This window comes from Carettochelys insculpta, chromosome 4 (genome assembly GCF_033958435.1).
Source record: "Carettochelys insculpta isolate YL-2023 chromosome 4, ASM3395843v1, whole genome shotgun sequence".
In the NCBI taxonomy this organism is placed as follows: domain Eukaryota; kingdom Metazoa; phylum Chordata; order Testudines; family Carettochelyidae; genus Carettochelys; species Carettochelys insculpta.
Window position 1 is genome coordinate 126,844,846 of NC_134140.1, and position 21,584 is coordinate 126,866,429.

The window sequence follows — 21,584 nt, forward strand, 5'->3', positions numbered from 1 at the left end:
CAACCTGAAGCATATGAGGCACCATGCTCATTAGTACAAAATAGTAGTTGTCTCATAAAAGGGCTTATGCTCCAAAGGTGCAACTTTCTCATTTGAAGAACGAGTGCACATGATTGAAGCCATCCCAGCTGAAAGCTGAGACACAAGGTGGGTGAGGTAATATCTTTTACTGACTAACTTCTGCTTAGGGAGGAAGCAAACAGATCAGTTGTGGGTTTCTGCACCACTTGCAAGCCATTGAACTGGTACTGACGCCACCAAGCATTGGTGTGGGATTTGCAGGCAGGCCAAGGGAATGACCATGAGTTTCACAGTCCCAAATGCCCCATAAGAGATGGAGAAAGACAGTGGCCATTAACCCATTTTCAGTAGTGGTCAAAGAGGAGACATTCATTAGGACAGTGAATTTTGTCTTCTACACCCAACTCTTGCTTTGCACTCTCAGGCCACGTCTACATTACCTGGAAGATCGACCCATTCAGGGTTCAATTTTGCACGCCTGGTAAAGATGTGCAAAATAGACCAATCGGGGGTTGGCAGATGACCCCTGTACTCCTCACTATCCTGAGGAGTAAGGGAGGTCGATGAGAGAAACTCTCCTGTCAACCTTCCTTCGTGAGGATGGTCAGGTAAGTCGATTGCAGATAAGTTGATTCTAGTTTGGCAATTGCCATAGCTAGAATTGCATATTTGCAATCGACTTACCTGCCTAGTGTAGACCAAGCCTTATGTTGTATACTCAGTCTGAGTGCATGTGGTTGGGCGGGGGGTGGTGAATGTCATCCCGATAGGAGAATGAGAACAATGAGACTCTGATTTTCAGAGGTCCTGAGAACTGCAGCTCCTGCAGGAGCCACTGATATTCAGCAGCTGTGACAATTAGGCCTATACAGTGCCAGAGATTGTCCTTGACAGACGCAGAAGGAAACAAAAAAAGTGCCATGTGTTCCCCTGCATTTCAGAAACCTTTTACTGACATCTGAGCCAAGCGTTCAGAGGTAATGAAACAAACCATTCCCAGTGACTCCAAAGTATAGACTTAATGTGGGTGGTGAGTAATCGCACTCACTGCTGGAGTCCAAAACAATTAGCAGGGGGCTGGAATGATTTGTATAGCATGGATGCAGAGAGTTACAGAACCAAACTATAAACCCCTATTTATATATACATGTCACTTCAAGCCCTGGCGTGGAGCAGTATCTGTGGTTATTGGGAGCTTTCTACCCTCTCATTTCTGCTATTGTAGCTGCATGTCAGAGGCCTGCAGTGTCCATGCAAATGATGCAAGCAGATTGACAGTGTCCTTGAAAAAGACAGAACAAAGGCAACACTGTGATCTATTCCATGCCATCTTGTGGGGCTGTGCCTATTTCTACTCCGCCTCTAGGACACATCCCATTGTACACATTCTGGCTCAATAACTACATGGTTTTATTGAATATTTATGACATTTGTGTGCCCAAACCACACTCACACCTCAATATAACTATACCTCATTCCTACAGCCATCCCCTTTGATTTCTTTTGCAGAAGGGTTCTTCAGTTCTGATCCCGCAAACTATCAGTTACTCATACACTTCACTCCCTAGAGTTTAACTCATTTATAACCACTCTGTATACAGGCCTCGCATTTGGAGTAAGCAGTGAAATAAGAGATTAATGCATCTCCTCACCTTTCTGGGGCATGAGCAGTGCAAGCCAATGGCTTGTCTCCTGGGTCGATCCATGGCTGTGTGGGCTGCACAGTACAAGGGATTAAGTAAATTGTGTACTCTCCAGAATAGTCCTTCCTGGAAACAGACGTGAGATGCCATGGTTACCATATGAATCTGGGAGCTGTTTACTTGCCTGGAAACATGTATCAAAGTGGGCATTTGCATAGCTTCTTGCGTCCAGCGTTCTCATTAGCACAAAAGATTACTCATGTACGTTGGAGTATTCTGCTACTGACGACCAACGTTCTGAATCACACCAGATCCATGCGAGGTGTAACTCCATCCATTACAGTGGAGTTACAGCAGGGATGAGAATCTGGTCCAAAATGTTTCAAGATGCTTTATTTGCCTGTCTGCATGGACACAGCTGGATGAGAGCCAAGGGATCATTTACTGAAATAACAGCAAGGGAAGCTGAGGGAACGAAGATATTTCTGGATCAGAGCATTAGTACTTATATGAGAGATAGCCTTAATTTTAATGAAGATATTGAAATCTTCTTTCAAAGTGCAAATCTCAATGCAAGCTTACAATATGATGCCATCACCAGCACCTCCACGCTGCTTACAGAGATGTTTTGTTTCCCCTGCTAAAATGAATTCAGTACACTTGAAAGGCACTGGATTGACAGCCTTGGAGACTAAGCTCTTCCTTTACTCACATGACAGACTCAGCATCAGCTATTGCAGTGAAAGCTGCCCTCCCATGTGCCTCATCTCAAAACCCAGAAGTAGTGCAGGATCCACAGTCCATTCAATTCTAGCATTCTTTGCTGAGCCTACCCACGCCGCAAATGGTAAGACTGGATTGGAGGCCCCTGAAGCCATTTACTTAGGCTGCCGACCACACTTGTTACGAGGGTCCATTTAGACACTGCCACAAAGGTACGCAGTGCTTACCAATACAGGGCCAGAGTCTATTATCTTCACTCAGCCTGTAAAGTAACATGTTAGTCTACAAGTAGTCAGACTGCTTGAAGGTATCAATGTCAGACCCATAGTTAAGGCAGGTTCCCTACTATAAAAGGCCTGCAATGTAAGGTAATCAGAAGAGAAAACACCAAGGAGAGGAGGCAACCAGCTGAGGAAAAGGAGGGGTTTTGAAGAGGTGTACTTCATAAAAATGGTACAGAGCATAGTTAGAGGAGAAAGACAGAGGAGCCATCAGAAAATAACAAAAGTAGAGTCTATCCACCCATGAGAGCTTAATTCATCTGTTGGCACAGAAGGGAATGGAAACCTTATTCTCAGTTGCCTCGTACTCTGAGCAGCCATTTACCTGACAGCTACACAGGTGCAGGGCAACTGAAAATCAGGCCCAAGGACTCCATATCCCATTACCAAACCCCTGATCTATCCAGACCCCAAAGGTGAGCCGTTCTTGGAGAGTCAAAATCTTCTGAGCATATAGAAATAGCCCTGGTCGTTGGGACGTCCGACATCTAGGACTGTTGCCATTCTTATATCCTGTGCCCAAAAGAACCTCCCTGCTTAGGCAAGAGCCAAACAGATTAGAAGGTTTATCAAGGCCACCCGGGAGATAAACAAAAATGAAGTTGCATACTAGTGGCTACAAATGTAATAGCAGAGAGAGAGAGGAAGCCCAGGTCTGAGCTGAACACTTTGGTCCAGGATGCTGTTAATGCTGGCTTTCTCAGCACACGCCAACAGCATTCTGCTGATGGATGCTATGAAGCCAACTGTACCCACAGTCCTCCATCCTTACCTGTTATAAGAGCTGGTTGCCCTCCACAGCTGATAGGGGGAATCAAAAGTCTGTGCACTCCACAAAAGCTGCAGATCGAACTCAATCCCTCCAAGGTGGTCTGGAGTCATAATAAACGACTTCACATCTGGCAGAGTGTGGTGCTCCATTACAAAGTGCCCTGCAAGGAGGAATACAAATACATCACCAACAGACACATATTTTACCTCTATCCAGCCTTCCTGAAAGCTGGTTTTGAAGCCATGTGTCAGGGAGGAGGTTGGCAGAATAGCTAATGTTCCATGAAGAGTTTAAACTAAAATAAATCATGAAGACTGGGTCTACACGTGCCCCTTCCTTTCGAAAGGGGCATGTTAATGAGCAGGTTTGAATATGCTAATGAGGTGCTGCAATGAATATGCAGCATCTCATTAGCATAATGGCAGCTGTGGCGATTCGAAAGTGTGGCTTTTCGAATCGCACGCCGCTCATGGAGACGGGACCTTCCGAAAGCACCCCCCCATTTTTGAAAGCCCTTCTTCCGATCACCAGATAGGAAGAAGGGCTTTCCAAAACTGGGGGGAGAGGGGTCCTTTCAGAAGGTCCTGTCTCCACAGGTGGTGCACGGTTCGAAAAGCCGCACTTTCGAATCGCCGCGACCGCCATTATGCTAATGAGGCACTGCATATTCATTGCAGCACCTCATTAGCATATTTCAAACCTGCTCCTTTTGAAAGGAAGGGGCACGTGTAGACCCAGCCGAAGAGATCCAACCTTGGATCTCAAGAACTTGGAAGTCAGTAGGATAATTCATGTGACTATCACTGATTCGTGAGAGTCAGGATCAAGCCTGCCCTGAGGAAGATTTACAAACAATGATCAAACCCTGGCCGCTGATGTACAGCACCACTTCCACTGTTGCTAGCTGCAGTGGTACTTTATGTGAGTTAGAACAATCAGAGAATTTCAGAAAGTCGTTTGTCTGGACAAGGCCATGACAAAAGCAGCCTCCTGCATACAGCAATTGTCTCTAATGGGAACCAACAAACGCTAAGGTTTAGGAATTTCACTACACTCAGGTGCCCATTCATGCTGACGCTTTCACTGCTGGCATTGGGAGCCCCTGGTACCTGGCATTAAGCTGTGCTTGCTCTGGTTACCTGTTCCTCAGACCACTGGTGCCTGAAGGAAATACACCACAAGACAGAGGGCACAGCTGGCCTCCTCTGGGCAGGAACATATGAAGAAGGAGTGAGGCAGACAGAATACCACAGATCCTTCCCAATGCAGATAAACAAAGGTCTGAATATGCACCAGCTAAGAGGGTAAAAGCAGAAAAGCAAATTGGCCTTTTGGTAAAAATAAATTCTTTGAATGTGAATGCTGCCCTCAGCCTTTTTGAACAATCCCAGGACTTTATCATCGCTGTCTGAGGACCAATCAATATTTAGTTCTAAATCAAAGCTGACATTCTTACCTCTGAATTTGGCATGGGTCTTGAACTCAATAACCAGTCGGCCATCCTCTCGGATGTAGATTCGTATTATCTGCAGCCTGGCAGAGAGAATGCTGTCTGTCTGAATCCCTGCATGGGTGTATTGAGGAGAAAGTGAATTTAATAGAAGGCGGACTAATTGGAACACCTGCTTGCACTGAACGATTTTCCATCATCAGCAGGAATTCCCAAAGTCGGGAATCTGACAGTGCACATGCAGGGCCTAATCCTGGCAATTCTTACACAATGTGAATAATGAGACTACTCATTGGAAAGCGGCAGGACTGGGCTCAAAGCTTCAGCAATGAAATGTTTCTCATTGGAAAATTCCTTTTGGTCTAAACATATCAGGATGAGAGAGGCACAGTTCAGAACAGCCCAGAGTCCAGTAGTCAGAGCCCTCATGCAGGATGTGGGGGATGCAGACACAAGTCCTGCTCAGCTTAGTGCACAGCACTGACTATACTTCAATGCTGCGTGCGCTCGAGGTTTTTTTTTTCCCTGTGAACATTTTAGAAAGGTCTTGGCTTTGTTCTGACACAATGAAAACAGATTCTGAAACCTCAACAAGCTTTGCAAAACAGAATTCTTGCCCTACTCACCACAAGCACAGGGTTCAAGAAGCAGGGGAAACTGGAGGGAAGTTAAAAGGAATATGGACAGCTTGACTAACAAAACATGACCACGTACAGGTGTAGCTGTTGGTTGTTTGGTGTAAGGAAAGACGTTGGCCTAAGGCTGCGGCGTCCAATACGCTGTCCGTTCACCACACGTGGGTAACTGGACAGCGTGATGCGGCGAATGTGGCTCCTTAGAGCCACACAGGTGGCGTGTACTCCGCACACATGCCCCACCACTTGACGGGACAAGTGTGGCAACAGTGGCAGAGGTGGGTCCTCCTGCAGTTCACTTGGGCCACGGGTGGGCTTGGGGCTTGGCAGCTTGGGCGGTGCAACTCAAGGTGTGGGCAGCTCTCGGTGCTCGGGCGGCTCTGGTGAATCACCAGGGGTGGGTGGGGCTTGTGGCTATCACTTCAATTGGTTTTGGCCACCACTGGCCTAAGAAGAGGTGCTGTGCAGAATTTATAGCTGACGGTAATTAAACAAAAGTCAATTCAGACCAACTATAGGGAAAAAATTCCAATTTGTGAGATTGGTCAGACAGGTAAGAAGCACCAACACAGGAATAATTTCAAACAGAGCAGGGAAAAAGCACTAAAAACTATATCCCAGCAAACAGTCTTGCCAGTGCTATGGCAGCAGTATTTAACCTAAGAGTTGTTTTTTTTTTTCCAGCTATCACTTCAGTACAACTCAGTGAAGGCTGTTTCATTTGTTAACAGATGGTAAAGGGCAACGCCCCTTGCTAAGTAATTACACTTTAAGGGGCTGATCTCACGTGTCTGAACTCAGACAAGATTCCCACGTGCTTCGAGTTGTGCCCAAGTAAGGACTCCAGAAACAGCCAAGAAAAGAGGAAAAATCTGCTGGTGTACCTGTTCTCCAGAGAACAGTGTCATAGAAGAAGGAAAATTCCATCTCTGTGTGATGTTCGAGAGAAGCCCAGCCTCTTGGTGCTGTCACGTAAATGTAGGACACATAGAGAGGGACGTGGACTGTCAGGAAGGACTGGGCAGAATCTCGCACCTGTCAAACAAAAAGACAGTTATGGATTTCTTTTTTAGGTGAATGAATAGTGCTTGGTAGATGTATTGTAACTAGTGAACCTGACCCACTCCAAGCAGCTCAGTTTCTGCCACAGAAATAGCAAAAAATCAGAGCAGCCGTCACAGAATTCTTTTCCCATGGGCCTGGATCTTGTGGCATGTGGATGCTCAGCCTTCCACAAGAAGACTCATGGATATCTTACATACAGGAGGTGCAAAGCGAGGTTGCAGTACTTCTAAGGCATTGTAAGGCGTCTTGAACTCCCGCAAGGGTCATAGATTAGGAATAATCGCACACAAATAAAATGGGAAATGATGCCAAGGAAGGAGTGGTGAAGAAAAGGATTTGTGGGGTGTCGGGGTGTCATAGTGGATCACAAACTACATAGGAGTCAACACTCTAAAACTGCTGCAATAAAAGCAAACATCATTGTGGCATGTGGAGTGTTGTAAGCAAAACATGAGAAGTAATTCTTCGGCTCTGCTGATGCGGCCTCAGCTGGAGACCTGGGTCCAGTTCTGGGCACTGCATTTCAGAAAAGATTTGGACAAACCAGAGAAAGTCCAGAAAAAAAGGCAAGAAAAATTATTAAAATAGTAGAAAATATGACCATTGATGGAAGATTGAACAAACTGGGTTTTATCTGGAAAAGTGGACATGCAAACAGTCTTCAAATACACGAGGGGTTGTTATAACGAGGAAGGTGATAAATTGGTCTCCTTATCCGAGGAGGAAAGGACAAGAACAACGCTTTGGGAGTAAGGGAACTTGGAAGTAGTGCAGGTACTTCGAAGTGCCACGGCTAGGCTGCTTGCCAGCACTTCCAGGTTAGCAACTTCAAAGTTCACACGGCAAGAATTATGCTAATGAGGTGCTGCCAATGCAGTGCAGAACCTCACTGCTGTTCACCGATCTGGCTCTTTGACACGCCCCCTTCGAAGGATGGGGCTAGTGTAGATGAGCCCGAAGTTTTTAAGAAACAGGTTGGACGAGCACTCATCAGGGATGTTCTAAATCGTAATTAGTCCTGCTTCAGGACAGGGGCTGGACTAGATAACCTGCTGAGGTCCCGCTCAGTGCTGCACTTCTGTGATTATTGCTGATTAATGAACAAATATGGTTGGGAGGACGGAAGCTAGTATAATCCTCCATCACGGAGCACAGATAATTACAGGGTGCCTACAAACCAGTCAACACCCCCTGATAACCAGACTTTAATACATGAAATGGGCAGGTATAAAGATATATTAGACCAATCTTTACACAAGCTTGTTATATATACTGTATCTCTATGCAAAGCCATTTTTTCTCTCCCTACAGTCTTGCACACTGTGATAGTCTGGTGTAGCATCAAATAGGCGTTCCTCTTTGTTTACTAATTCATCTCATGGAAGAAATGTACCCACATGGAACTGGCAAAAGCTCTCTTTTAAGTACCTCAAGCACTGATTACAGCAGATGTTTCAAAATAGCAAATATTGTAGTTTGTCTACGGTCCGATTTGAGATTTTCAGGCAGTGAGAAAATATTCACTGATAAAAAAAGATTTGACTCAAGAGTTTAACAAATAGTTTTCCTGGCAAACTGGGTGACATGCATAGGGGTCAATCGAAAACCAACAAAGACCTCTTCATAACTGGATTTAAGGCAGGAACCAGGCAGGCATAAAGCTCAGTGGATCATCCTGATGTTGCTAATTTTAAAAAAGTATTGAACGAAAAGTAATTGTCATGAAAATGATGAAGGAGTTTGCAAAGGTGACCAAAGAAAACCTTTTACTGGTTACTATTGAGAAAGGAAAAACACTTCCTTCTGTTCTGCTGAAAGAACACTGTAAATACAAACTGTTCCTCACCCACCCAAAACACTAGTGTTAGTCAAAGCTGACTCTGCAAACAGGTCACTATCTTTATATGACTGTACCCTAGCTCTGTGTGCATTTATGGGGGGACGCGTGTGGCTGTTACGATACCATCACATAAACTAACTATGCTTATGAGTACATGAAACGTGAATTATGATTTCAGCTTGAAAAAGGGAAAGTCTCTTCACTGTTTTAAAAAAGCAGCTCTGGAACAGTTAAATGCATGAACCAGTCTGAGATCCTGCAATATACTGGTGACAAGTATCAGAGAGGCAGCCGTGTTAGTCTGTATCTTTGAGAACAAGAAGTCCTGTGGCACCTTATAAGACTAACAGATATTTTGGAGCATAAGCTTTCATGGGCAAAGACCTACTTCATTAGATGCATGAGTGAGGGGGTGGGGGGAGTTTAGAGGAGTATTTAAAGAGTGGGCTCCCAGTAAAAGGTAGGGCCAGAGCTGACATCTATTCAGTCAGGGTCTTTGCCCACGGAAGCTTATGCTCCAAAATATGTTAGTCTATAAGGTGCCACAGGACTTCTGCTGTTCTGCAATATGCTGGTTATGCATGTTGCAAGCAGCAGAGGGCAGTGGTACTCGAGACATACAAGCCACTGTTTCATAGTGGAATAAAACCAAGCACCAGACTAACACTGCTTCCCCCCTGTTGCCATTCAGCACACAAGGTGCTATTTTGTACTAGAACATTGTTTCTCCTCACTGTGTTAACCTGCAAATTTGAGAAACACACACACACACACATCATAGAGCTGGAAGGGACCTCAGGAGGTTGTTAAGTCTACTCCCCTGCCCTCTTGGCAGGACCAAGCACCATCCCTTTTTTTAAAATCTATTTGCCCAGATCCCTAAACATCCCCCTCAAGGACTGTGCTCACAACCCTGGGTTTAGCAGGCTGGTGCTCAAACCACTGAGCTATCCTTCCTCCCATAAACCTTAAAAAGTCCTCTAATCTCACTCCACTATTCACAGAAGATAAATTCTCAGTAAGTGTAAATTAAATATATCCATTGAATTCAATGCTGATTTCCACCAGTTGAGACTCTGATCCAAAAATGGTTAACAATACAGTCATGGGTTTTCATATTAATAATGCATTATTAGGCTTACAACATTTACGGTATATTCTCTAGCATTCCATGGAATAACAATTAGAACAACACCATGCTTATCAAAACAAAAAAGCCATGTACATTTGATGAAGTATTAAGGTAGAAACCTTAAATAATAGCCAGGGGAATACAGAATGTGCACAGATTCTGTCAGCTGGAGGACAGACCCAGTGAATATTTAAAATGATAGGGATGTCTGAGTAAGGAAGTCTAGATTGGGCCCAATTTTTTTGGAAATGAACCCCCACCTGGAAGTCAGCAGTTACAGATCCCCCACAGACATCGATTAATTCTGTCATGTCATAGTAAGCATCAAAAGTCCAAATGCAGCTCTTCAGGTTGAGGTGTTTGTAGAGCTGGATTGTCTTTGGTTCTCTCACAGTGGGATCAAATTGGTATGGTCGATCATATCCAGGCCCCAGAACTATGCTGTCATAGGTCACTTCATCTAGGAATCCTGCTTCTGGAATTAGGAAACAAAAGGAGACGCGTCTCTGTGAAGTAAGGCATTCCCTCCTATGTACAGACATAATATTATAGTTTTCAGAGGAGGTACTGAACATACACTAATATCATGATCTTCATTACAGTATTGCTTAGAGGCACTTTTTTCCTATGTTAAACTGGGGTTAAGCCAGAGTCTATATAAATAAGGTAAAAACATAACAGGCATGTTGCATTCATTCCAGAAACAAACCATTACAAACCCAAGAAACTCAGGGCTAAGGTTAAACTTATAACATATCCAAACATGTTAAAGTATAAAAACACAAAGTTAAAACATTCAAACAACCTTAACTATGTCCTGTTGTGACACCATGCAATAACCATACAATTACGACAGGTGTATTAGTGTTTGCAGTCACAGCATAGCTTTAACTGATTTCTAAAAACAAATTTTTTTTTTCCTTGTCTGTGTTGGCTCATGGCATCCTTTCCATATGTTTTATTTGCTATTGCTGCTTTCTGTGTCACACCGAAGAACGAAGCACAGGGGTCCACTATGTGCTTTGATAAAGACACTCCACAGAGCATACACCGGAAAGGGGAAATGATCTGCTCATTGCATTCCTTCACCTATACTTCCCTCCCATAGAACATCATGGCTGAATACTGTTGTCACTATCACAGCAATATTATTATTATCCATTATACAGTGCCAATAGCGTGCAAGGTCCTTGAATTAATGAGCCAACACTCTGAACATGTTCCTTTTTAATTTACAAAACAATAGCGTGCTCTAAAGGTTACCTGAGATGCCCTGCAGGTCCCTGGTGGTGACCAGGTTGGAGCAGACATGCTGGTGTCTGTAGATGGACTCAGATAAGAGGAAATGCAGGTTGTGCAGAGGCATAGTGGAAATGAGTGGCAGCATTCCATCCTGGTGGGGGATTTGCACTGAAATATGGATTCTGGAACAGAATAAAGCAGAACCAGCTGTTTGGACAGAGGCTGTTCACAGAAGGGGTGTGTAGTTCGTCAGTTCACATGGTCTTGTCAACAGCTCACAGTACAAGTTTGAATTTGTTAATGTTATCTTTACTTAGGGCTGAATTCCCTCACTGTTGTTGACTAGCATCATATTCCTTGAAATATAACCACTGACTGCAGCGTTGCTAACGCAACGAGTACAGCATGACTCCAAAGGAAATAAATACGAATGCTCCCTCCACCCCTTCGCTATTAAATATTTGAGGAGTGCATGGAGAGCCAACTCCTGATACACAAAAGAGATCTCATTTCTGACACACTTCCATGTTTTTCTCTTCTCTTGTTGTCTAGGTAAAAAAAATGCATTAAACAGCTAAACCCAGAATCAGGGTCAGGTGACCACACATTTCCAGCTTGTAGGAATACCTGTTGGGATGGTCCTTGTGTTTGACATCCAGATACTTCAGAGTGGCAATGAATGACTGAGCCTGGAATCCTCGGGCTGTTCCAGCTACCACAGGAGTATGACAGATGGCGCTGTCGGTCCCTATGGTAACGATGTTGCTTCTCAGCGGGGTCCCTACGTGCCCGGCCTTGTCTACTGCTTTGGCCACACAGCGCACATGGAACCGCCGGCTGAAGTAAATGCTGTCCAACACCTATGAGGAAGTAGGACAGAGGTACGCGTGTGTGTAGAAGGCAAAGCCATGCCTTCCCCACTATGCAACGGCTGAGCGCTCACAGCCAAAACAGAGTGGGTGACTGACTGTATGAAGTGTTATCTTTTTATTACACTAAACCCCCGATATGCACAATTTCGACTTGTGCTTAATTTGCATAAATGCCAGTTAAGCGCAAGTCAAAATCATGAGGTTAACGGGGCTGGGGGGGGCGTAGCTCCTCTGACAGCTCCCTGCTCCAGCCCCTGGTTTTCCCAGCTCCGAGAAGCCGGGGAACAGACAGATGCAGCGGTGCAGCTTCTCCCCAGCTTCCCCCAGCTGGGAGAAGCCATGCGGCCGCAGCTGTCTGCCCACCTGGCTTCCCTCAGGTGGGGAAGGTGGTGGCATGGCTTCTCCCTGGCTTCCCCCAGCTAGGAGAAGAGGGGTGCAGACACCCATGGAGGGGCATCTTCTCATCAGCTTCCCCCAGCTGTGGGAAGCTGGGAAAAAGCCACACCTGGCTCCCAGAGTGGTGGGGAGCCAGAGACCAGGCAGCAGCCTGGCTCCCAGCTCCCCTGGGATTGCGGGAGCCAGGAAACTGACCAAAGCACAAACGCTGGTCAGTTTCCTGGCTCCCTGAATGGCAGAGAGCTGGGAACCAGGCAGCAGCCAGGCTCCCAGCTCCCCTCTGCTGGTGGGAGCCAGGAAACTGACCAGGGCTGGTGCTGGAGTCTACTGTATGTATTATAATTAATTTATTTTTATTACAGTAGCGTGACCAGGGCCGCATTGTGCTAGATGCTGTACCAAAGAGATAGTTCCTGTCCCCTGGGACTTACAGCATACTGCTAAGTATGTTCAATATCAGGTTCTATAGCTCTCAACTGGACACCCAAAATCACTGGAAACGTCTGACTTGGATCTTTTTCTACCTCAGCTCCCCTTCTGTAAAATGGGGATAAAGCCACCCCTTCACTTCACAGGGGCGTTGCGGAAATAAATTCATTCATGTTTTGGAAGCACTCGCATGCCATTGGGAGGAGCACCACAGAAATGCCCAAAAGGAAATTAATAATTGTCTTCAGAGAAGGGTTTGAATACTGTGCAGTAAATAAGGCCCACGGCCATCTGTTAAACAACCTGAAACAAACAAGTATCAGAGAGGTAGCCATGTCAGTCTGTATCTTCAAAAACAGCAAGAAGTCCTGTAGCACCTTATAGACTAACAGATATTTTAGAGCATAAGCTCTCGCAGGCAAAGACCCACTTCGTCAGACGAAAGCTTATGCTCCAAAATATCTGTTAGTCTATCAGGTGCCACAGGACTTCTTGAATAAAACAAAATATTGAACAGACTTTCATCCCGTGAGCACCATTTGGTCTGTGCACTGGATGAGGGAATAAAAGATTGTATCAGAACTCATACGCACCAGGGGTCTAAAGTAAGGTTGTACAGGCAACCTTAATTCTGACACATGTTGGTGTGTGTGTGTGTGTGTGTGTGTGTGTGTGTGTGTGTGTGTGTGTAAAATATATACATACAGTGCTAAGGCTTAATTTACACTGTTGTGGAAGATCAACCCACTGAAGGTGAATCTTCTGGGGTTTGATTTTGCGCAAGCATAAAATCAAGCTCTCAGGGTCAAAGTTGACTCGTGTGCGCCTCACAAGCAGTGAGGAAGGGTGAAGGGAGAATCGCTCCTGTCGACCTTCCCCTGTTAAGACAGACAAGTTAGCCAAGCACAGATACATCGATTTTAGCTATGCAATTGGCATAGCTCAAATTGCATTATCTGTGGTCGACCTCCCTGTCTAGGATGGATGTAGCCTTAGTTACCACATGGCACTGACCCAGAACCTGAAAACAGCAAATGCTGCAAGGGTGAACTTTGAGTGCTGCACCACTCACCATAACGTTAAGAGCAGTCCACACCCTCGTGCGCTACTGCACACAGCCACGTACCATGTGATTGATGCTAGTGAACGGCGTATTATCCGTAATCGTTTCAAAGGGTGATCTGGCCCCATTCCCATCAGTGGGGGTTGCAACCTCCCAGCTGAACTGAATTGAAGACTGGTTTATCCCAGCCTCGTCGCAGCGCTCCTTCATGACTAAGTACTTGGGGAAGTGAGGATCACAAGGCGTCACACAGATCAGTGGATAGCCTGGAGAAGGGGATTTCTTTATGCCCTCTTTGGTTACTTCCTCCACATGGTCATAGTCTGCCAGCGTGACCACCTGCAGCAATGTAACACAACAGTTTTCACTTGGGACTGAGGGAAAGAGCCGTGAAACAAAGGGCTGGGCTGCTTGTTCCCCCAATATCCACATCTTGTTACAGGTGTTCTGCATGTTGGAGCATCCTAGGCTATTAACATACCAAATCCTGCATTATGAATGCATACCATCTCTGGACTGCAGCTGGGTCACTCGAAAGAGAAACAAACCAAAAGTCCTACAGCTGCCCACCTCGGTCTTCTTGCTGAGATACCATTTAGGCTCTCTGCAGTAAAAGGCCAGTGGGATGCTACCAACATAATGATATTTGATATTATTTTGAAGGCTGAAGCTCAACAAGGAACATATCAGTGCATATACTGTCCTTTGCCCAAAACCGAGGGCAAGGCCATTGTGCCAACATCCCTGTTTGGGGACATTGACCCCAGAAACTCTGGGTCTAAAAGGATAACCCTCTGCAACTCAGGCAAAAGGATCGGCTCCATTAGTCTGGAGGCCTTAGGAGACTCAGACATTTCTGTATCCCTAGAAAGGTTCAGACCTTGTGATAAGAACTTAGTTAAGTGGGACTTTGCTGTGCTGTTTCCTTACTCTCTGCCATTTTGACTTGGCAATTTCCAACCCCTGTCACCTTCAGTCAAGCAACTTCAGTCATGCCACAGCTTAAGGGGCAGTCAATCGTGTGTCCAAGCTTCTGTGAAGTGGATTTTCAGCAGCAATGAATAGCACGGCCTTGCCAGCCTCCAACACCACCTGGGACATCAGTGCCCATTTACCCTGAGTATCTGTTCAAAGGGGAATACTGGGACTACACAGGATATGGCTACAATAAAGTTTTAACCTCAAGTTAACTGGTCATGTTAACAGGGGATCAGCCTAGCCGCAAATGTCTGTAGCATGGATCAAGCATTTGGAAGGGTCCCCACTAGATTTTAAAAGTGTATTAACTACCTTGGCTTAACAGGCTAGCGATTAACGCATGATGAAGTGCTTGAGTGAAAGCAAGCCCTGTGGGTTCTGCTGACGTACAGGAATGGGCTTCGTTGCGTGTTCTGCTTTTCTAGACTCTCCCATGCCACTAACATGAAACTTTTGCTACTTACAATGGGCGGGGCTGGTAAAATAAGGCTCCCTGCTGCTTCCTGATCCAGAATAGTCACCACTGCAGTGGTGATATCCCCGAGAACAGCTTCCACCGGATCATCTGGCCCCAGCACCACAGAAAAGGACTCATGCCACTCCCGGTCTTCGTTTGACATGATCTCCACCTTAAACATGATGTGGTCCACCCCTACATGAATGAACAGGAGAGAGAGAACCTGAGGTATCACATAATATTACCCTACCAGCTTCCATAAAACACTGCATAGCTGCATCAGGTCAGGATCACTGGAACATTATAATAAACACATTACAGGTTGTATCTGAACTCTAATGATTTAGCGCCTTTCTAGTCAGGAGTCCATTCCATAAATAACATTCCAGATTGGTTCAACTGATCCCCTGGCAGACTTGCAAGTGGCTGTTACATGAGAACTAATAGAGCTTTATATTAGCCGACTGTAATAAAAATCTATGATCCAAAATACATCCCATCCCTGTTACTTGTGTCTCTGTTTTAACCATTTAGCACAAATGTGCAGAGCTATTGCTGTGGGACCCCTGGGGCATTGTTGAGTTATCTTGCAGAATCTTCAGGGGTTTCTGCAGAGTCCTTTGAGGAGCCTTATTGTCAGCTGTCCACATTCTCTTTATTACAATCACCCTTACTCTCAGATAGCAATAGAAAGGTAGCCCTGGTAGTCTGTATTCTAACAAAACAAACCAGCAGTCCTGTAGCACTTTAAAGATTAACAAAATAATTTATTAGGTGATGAGCTTTCGTGGGGCAGGCCCACTTCTTCGGATCTGGAGATGATAACTCTCACATCTCATCACTGTAGCAGGAAGAAAGGTTACATTTTCAGATAGCAGGATTATGGCCATAGCAACATACGGCCATAAATTCCTACTGACTTTAATGGGAATTGCCTGGCTACTCCCTCACAGAGATCAGTTATCATTTACAGAATTAGAAAAAGCCCTGGTCACTCAATAAGGGTGTTGTGAAGGGATGAAATATGGGAGTAGTTTACTCAATGGTCCCAAATATGCAAGGTGCTGTGGTTGGAGGTGGCCTTCCAATCTCCCCTTAGGGACTGAATCCCTGCGAGCACACAAGCTAGACCGCCTGTCTCCTGACATTCCCCACTCCCTGCTCACTCACACTTTCTAACGTTGCTGTCTGCAAAGCACTGTGCATGGTGTGCAGAAGGGTGGGAGGGGAAATGTGCCCCGGCCCCGCCCCTGCTCCAGGAAAAGTGGTGCTATGCTCCAACGATGTCCCAAATCCCCACCATTTTTCAGCTTTTAATTTTCTCAACTGCTTGACGTTCTCAGCGTGTGCTCTGCCAAAACTTCCTGCTTCGCTGTGCTTGACTGCTTTTTGTGGTCTCTCCAACATACTGCAAAGAATTTCTCCTGGGATTACGTCCGATACGGGAACAGTACCTATAACCTGCCTTGTAACAGATTATTTAAAGTATTAGTGGGGAACATCTGGCCTCCTACCTAATTTCAACTGGCCCAACGCGTATCTCCACACTGCAGGCTGGGAGCACTGCCACCTCCCTGTGGCCTTAAGGTCTGAACTCTCTTCAGCACCCAAACTCTCTCTGAGACCCTGCACCCTCACTACAAATCCTCTGCCGCAGGTCAGAACCCCATGTCACCGTAACTCTCTCCGAGACCTTGCATCTCCACCCTAAACCCCTGCCTTGGCCCCAGTCCAGAGCCCCCTCCTGTGTCCCAACCTCCTTGTCCACTGCCACCCTCCACAGCCTGCACTCCTAGCTGGAATGCTCATCTCCTCTTACACTGCAACCCCTTGGTCCAGTCTAGAGCCTCCTTCCACACCCTGAACGCCTAACTTCTGGCCCTACCCCAAACCTCTGCACCAGCCCTCTCCCCACTGGGTCTGGAACTGTGAGAGCCAGATCATACATCTGTTGGGGGAAGCTCCGAGCCTCTTCCTGCTCATCCCCACCCCTGCCTCTGTGTCTGCATGTAGCCCACGATTGATTTTTTTCTGTGGGTCAGTGGCCCCGATTGAGAAAAGGCCCTTCACTCTTGGTTTAAAGGGTTACATAGATGTTTCCTACTACAGATTGAACCTCTCTAGTCTGGCAACATCTGTAATCTGACATGATTTTAGTTAGCCAGACAACCATTTATCATGGGTGTAGCCAAATTTCCTGTGGTCCCATAAAGTTTGTTTACAGCCACCAGTCTTGGCTCTCAGTGTTCTGTGCTGTTATTTAGCTGTAATTTACTCCTAAATGTTCTTCCAAGAGCCCAGTGAGCACTGGAAGTGTTGGTAATGCTGACAGACAATACTGACCTCCTGTGGTCCAGGAAATTCTCTCATTTAGCACCAGTCAGGTCCCGAAGGTGCCATACAAAAGAGGTTCAGTTGGTATAAATGCATCAAATATGCCTCCAGTGTGTCTTTAGAACAAACCTCAAACTATTAAGTACCTCAGTGGGGTTTGGTAGAGTTCATGTTTTTGCTAATATGTGAAATCACACACCCATGAAAAACAAAATGCATAAAAGACCACTATGGTTGGGCCAATGCCAAGTGTTTTTGAAAATCCCATACACAAATTACTGTTTCATTTGCCTTTAATCTTAATTTTCTTGGACCCGTATTGAACGTCACCAAGTAATGCCACCACCTCAGAATTCCAATCCATGTGTCCTTTACCAGGGCTGAACTTGAGGACGCGACTCTTTGGATAATAGTCGACTCCGGACTGGGCTGAGCCATCCCGGGTGCTGCAGCGAACCTTCGAGGTCCTGTTCTGATCTCCCCGTCTGAGCACCTTGATGGTGAGAACTGCAATGCCCTCAGGGCCTGGAGGCTCCCGTATCTGGTAGGCAGCCTCTTCAAACTCAATGGTGGGGGCTAGAGAAATGGTATGAAGAACAGAAACACATCCATGTAGCAACAGCCTCACAATAATTTGCCCCAGAGTACACCCTCCAGCAGCCAGGTCTGAACTGTCAGAGTGCCTTTTAAAACACATCAACACTATTCTGAAGTTTGAGAGGCGCTCCTGAATACCCAGGAGCCACGCTTACAGCCTCGACAGGCCTCTCTGACACAGTGCTGCAGCCAGGAGCCACACAATCACCTTGGCACTCAGTCCTTGGAGTTGTCCTTCCACCACAGAGGCAGGTTGGCTTGCTTGACCTTTCCAAATATGCTAACTCTATTTTTTTGACGCTCATTAGTGGTCCTTTATGTGCCACACTGCACCACTAACGTGACATTTAGAATCAGTTTTAAATGTGAGTGAATACAACTTAATGGAGCTCTGATCAAGAAGTCAATGGTTAAATTTGAGGCAGTTTACATATAATGGCTAATATTCAGATCTAGTTGAAAGGGATGAAATACCACCGACTGCCCTGGAGTCAGATGCACCCCTTCTATGATGCTGCTCATATTCTCTTACCATCTTCATCATTGGAAACAGTAATGGTGGCCACGTCATTCTTCCCAATTCTAGCTCCGCTCCAGTGGTTTCCAAGGGGGCTGCCAAGATAGATCTGGAATTGCTCCTCTGGTTCAAATGCAGAGTCATCAATGATATAGACAGTGCAGTTCTTCACCTACAGCCAAGTACAGCATCCATTACAGACTAGCACCCAACATGAGTAATTCCTTGGAATTTAATGGAAGATTTGTGTTTCCTCGCTACCTAGCATTTAACTCCACAGTGCTTTAAATGATGAAAGAAACCTTAGAAACTCTCTGAGGACATCGAAGTGCAGCTATATGGCACTTCCTACCCCACTAAGGCTGGTCCTTGTGTGTATTCCAAAACTATCTAATCCAAAAGCACAAGCTGTAATCCTAGGTATTACTGATACCCAGCACTGGCTTGTTGGGTGGTAACTAGTGTTTATTGTTAAATGCACATTCTCCACAGATGCATCTTTTAATTGCAGAACAGTAACAATAGCTCATCCAAACCCGTTGAAGATTTACTTGTGAGAAATCGGGCCTGGTACAGCCTTTGAAGAACAGAGTGCCACAGAGAACTACCAGCTTTCAAGACCCACTCTGCTGATCGTTCTTTGTCCTCTCGCACCCCGGCTAGGTTCAACTTGCCTTCTCTCCCTTTGAAAAAGTGATGCGCGAATCCTCCGCATTTCTCCTCTCCTCGAAGTCTTCCATGACTACTGCTGTCTGGCTGCGGGTGTAGCACCTGACGGAGGACTCATAGCTTAGGTCTCCAGTGCGGAGGATAGGAATGTGCAGGACACCATCCTTCTCCTTCACAGTGTACAAGTCCTTGCCAAACTGCATGTTGGGTACTGCAGGACGAACAACATCATCCACACTTGCACTGGGATACAAGCTGAACACCAGCTAATACAGAAGAAATACCAGGGGGGCTGACAGTTGCGCAGTGAGATGGCAGAGTAGATCGTTAACTGTGTTCACAAAGAGTATTCTTGGTGTAAACCAAATATCTGATCATTGCTCCCATTGGAAACTGGAGATTCTGTTGCTCTTGGTAAAGAAGTGCATTTCTCATCCCGCCAGCCCTCTGTCAGCCCCGCAGAAAGTTCCCAAATATTTTGCTTTCACGTTTTTATTTTGCCTGACCCACAGGCTGGATCTGTTCTGCTAGGGTTAGTCCAGAACCCAAACTCTATATTTACCTGTGCCTCCACAGCTATCAGGTGACCACAGCTCTCAATGGCCATGGACCGCTATTCACAGCCAACGGGAGTGGCAGAAAACAATATCCCGGTCCGTGCCACTTCCTGCTGCTCCCATTGGACAGGAACGCAATCAGCAGCAAAGACCAGGACGTCATTTCCCGCTGTTCCCATTGGCCGCAAACAGCAATCTGCCCAATGAGAACTGTGATCGCCTGATAGCTGTGGAGGTGCAGGTGAATATAGCAGCAGTGGCCTGCCAGGGACTAACCATGAGAGGCCACTCCTGCCCTAAGGTATACGTGATGTCTGAGCAGAGTGCGTTCTGTATGCTGGGGACAGAGACATAGAAGGTTATTGTTCTTAGAGCATTATTGCAGTGACAACACCTTCTGTGGCTAGGGGCAGAAAAAGCCTGAAGCCAAGAGGGCAAATCTCAGCAGCCAGTTCATAAGCAGACAATTACAAATTATTAAAGAGCACTTTTTCTGGGGTTATGTAACTGATGCCTTGATGCAGATACGTCCAAGGGAGGAGATGACTAAGGTCAGGATCATGTTTTAAACACAGGAAGGAGAAAATATACTATGAGTTTAGATGAATACACGTAAGCTTCAGCTCAGCTGCTAAAAAAAGAGCCAGACCCCACAGGACACAAGGGAAATACATAAAGGAAGGAGCTGGAATGGATTTGATCTAGGGTCACTGTATAGCTTACCATCTTGGAAGGTGTCATTAATGGCCACTATAGCGTGGAAGGGTTTGGTCAATTCAGCCCCCTGGGGTGAGCTTAGGTATACGACAAATGTCTCCAGCCCTTCAATCACTGGGTACTGGGCATCATCAAGGATTGTCAAGGTGCAGTACTAGAGAACAAGTAAAAGAGACATCTGTAAAAGAGACAGCTGTAAAACAGATTACTGAAATAGAAAACCGGTTCTGCTTTGGTGAGGACGAGAAAATAATCTGTGATTCATCTTCTGAGTAATGTCACTAACTAGGGGCTCTGCTAGGTGGAAAAACAGCAACAGCTCATGCAAACACACTTTTCTTCACATATAGTGTGTACTGTATCCATGACTAAGGTGCTGCCTTTACCCTGGGGAGATTCTTTCAGCTCAACCTTCTGTAACCAGAATGTCAGCTTGATTTGACTCAAATTATATTCATCCAAAATGCCTGATTCATCTGTCTGTTTTAAGTGCTTACGGGGCTCCCACTACGACAGTTTGCAGCATGCCACTAGCTCTAATGTGTTTATCCTCACAACACTCCCAGAGATCGGGCAATGCTAGTATCCCCACTGTACTGGTGAAGAACATAGACAGAGAGGCCAAGTGACTCTGCCCACCGTCACACAGGAAGTCTGTAGGGGAGAAAGACCCTGAACAGAGATCTCCCACATCCCAGGCCAGTGTCCCCCACCCACCTGCCATTCTTCCTTCTCAGCAGATTCAGCTCCTGGGGCTTAGATACACACCTAGCAAGTACCTCAGCAATATGGTCAATAGAGTAATTGTGCTGCAACCTTCCCCTTTCCTCACCCCAGCTTTGCCCTAGAATTGTATTTGTCACCATTATGTCTAGAATTTTAAGATGCACTGCACTTTCCAAGGCACAAGTGACTGTTACACACCTAATGCACACCAACAGTCAATGAGTGTATGGTGCACAATGGCCATTTGTGCCTTTTAAGATATTCCCCCCTTGAAAGCTTTCTGAGGTAGGACCATAGACTTCTTATGTCTCCCATGAAACGTCTGGCACATTTCTGGTCACTACAAAATGAAGAACTTCAGTCTTCAGTGTCATGAATGCCAGATTCAGGGCTGAAAAGTTGGAAAAAGCATTACAAATTGTGGCCACCCACCAGTGGAGGAGGATTAGTAATGAGCTGAATAACCAG

General features: G+C 45.8%; 1 protein-coding gene across 4 annotated transcripts in view; it reads right to left on the bottom strand.

The window, feature by feature from the left end:
- FRAS1 (Fraser extracellular matrix complex subunit 1) overlaps positions 1 to 21,584 on the bottom strand; it is a 310,675-nt gene that overhangs the window by 9,024 nt on the left and 280,067 nt on the right. For all 4 annotated transcript variants that reach the window (XM_074993758.1, XM_074993759.1, XM_074993760.1 and 1 more), the window contains 13 exons: positions 20,397 to 20,544; positions 19,122 to 19,327; positions 18,463 to 18,619; positions 17,709 to 17,909; positions 15,007 to 15,194; positions 13,628 to 13,903; positions 11,432 to 11,664; positions 10,826 to 10,986; positions 9,823 to 10,037; positions 6,410 to 6,560; positions 4,897 to 5,004; positions 3,441 to 3,600; positions 1,674 to 1,790 (listed from right to left, as the gene is read on the bottom strand). In XM_074993758.1, coding sequence (XP_074849859.1) covers positions 1,674 to 1,790; positions 3,441 to 3,600; positions 4,897 to 5,004; positions 6,410 to 6,560; positions 9,823 to 10,037; positions 10,826 to 10,986; positions 11,432 to 11,664; positions 13,628 to 13,903; positions 15,007 to 15,194; positions 17,709 to 17,909; positions 18,463 to 18,619; positions 19,122 to 19,327; positions 20,397 to 20,544 — 2,321 coding nt within the window. The remainder of the gene's footprint in view (positions 1 to 1,673; positions 1,791 to 3,440; positions 3,601 to 4,896; positions 5,005 to 6,409; positions 6,561 to 9,822; positions 10,038 to 10,825; positions 10,987 to 11,431; positions 11,665 to 13,627; positions 13,904 to 15,006; positions 15,195 to 17,708; positions 17,910 to 18,462; positions 18,620 to 19,121; positions 19,328 to 20,396; positions 20,545 to 21,584) is intronic.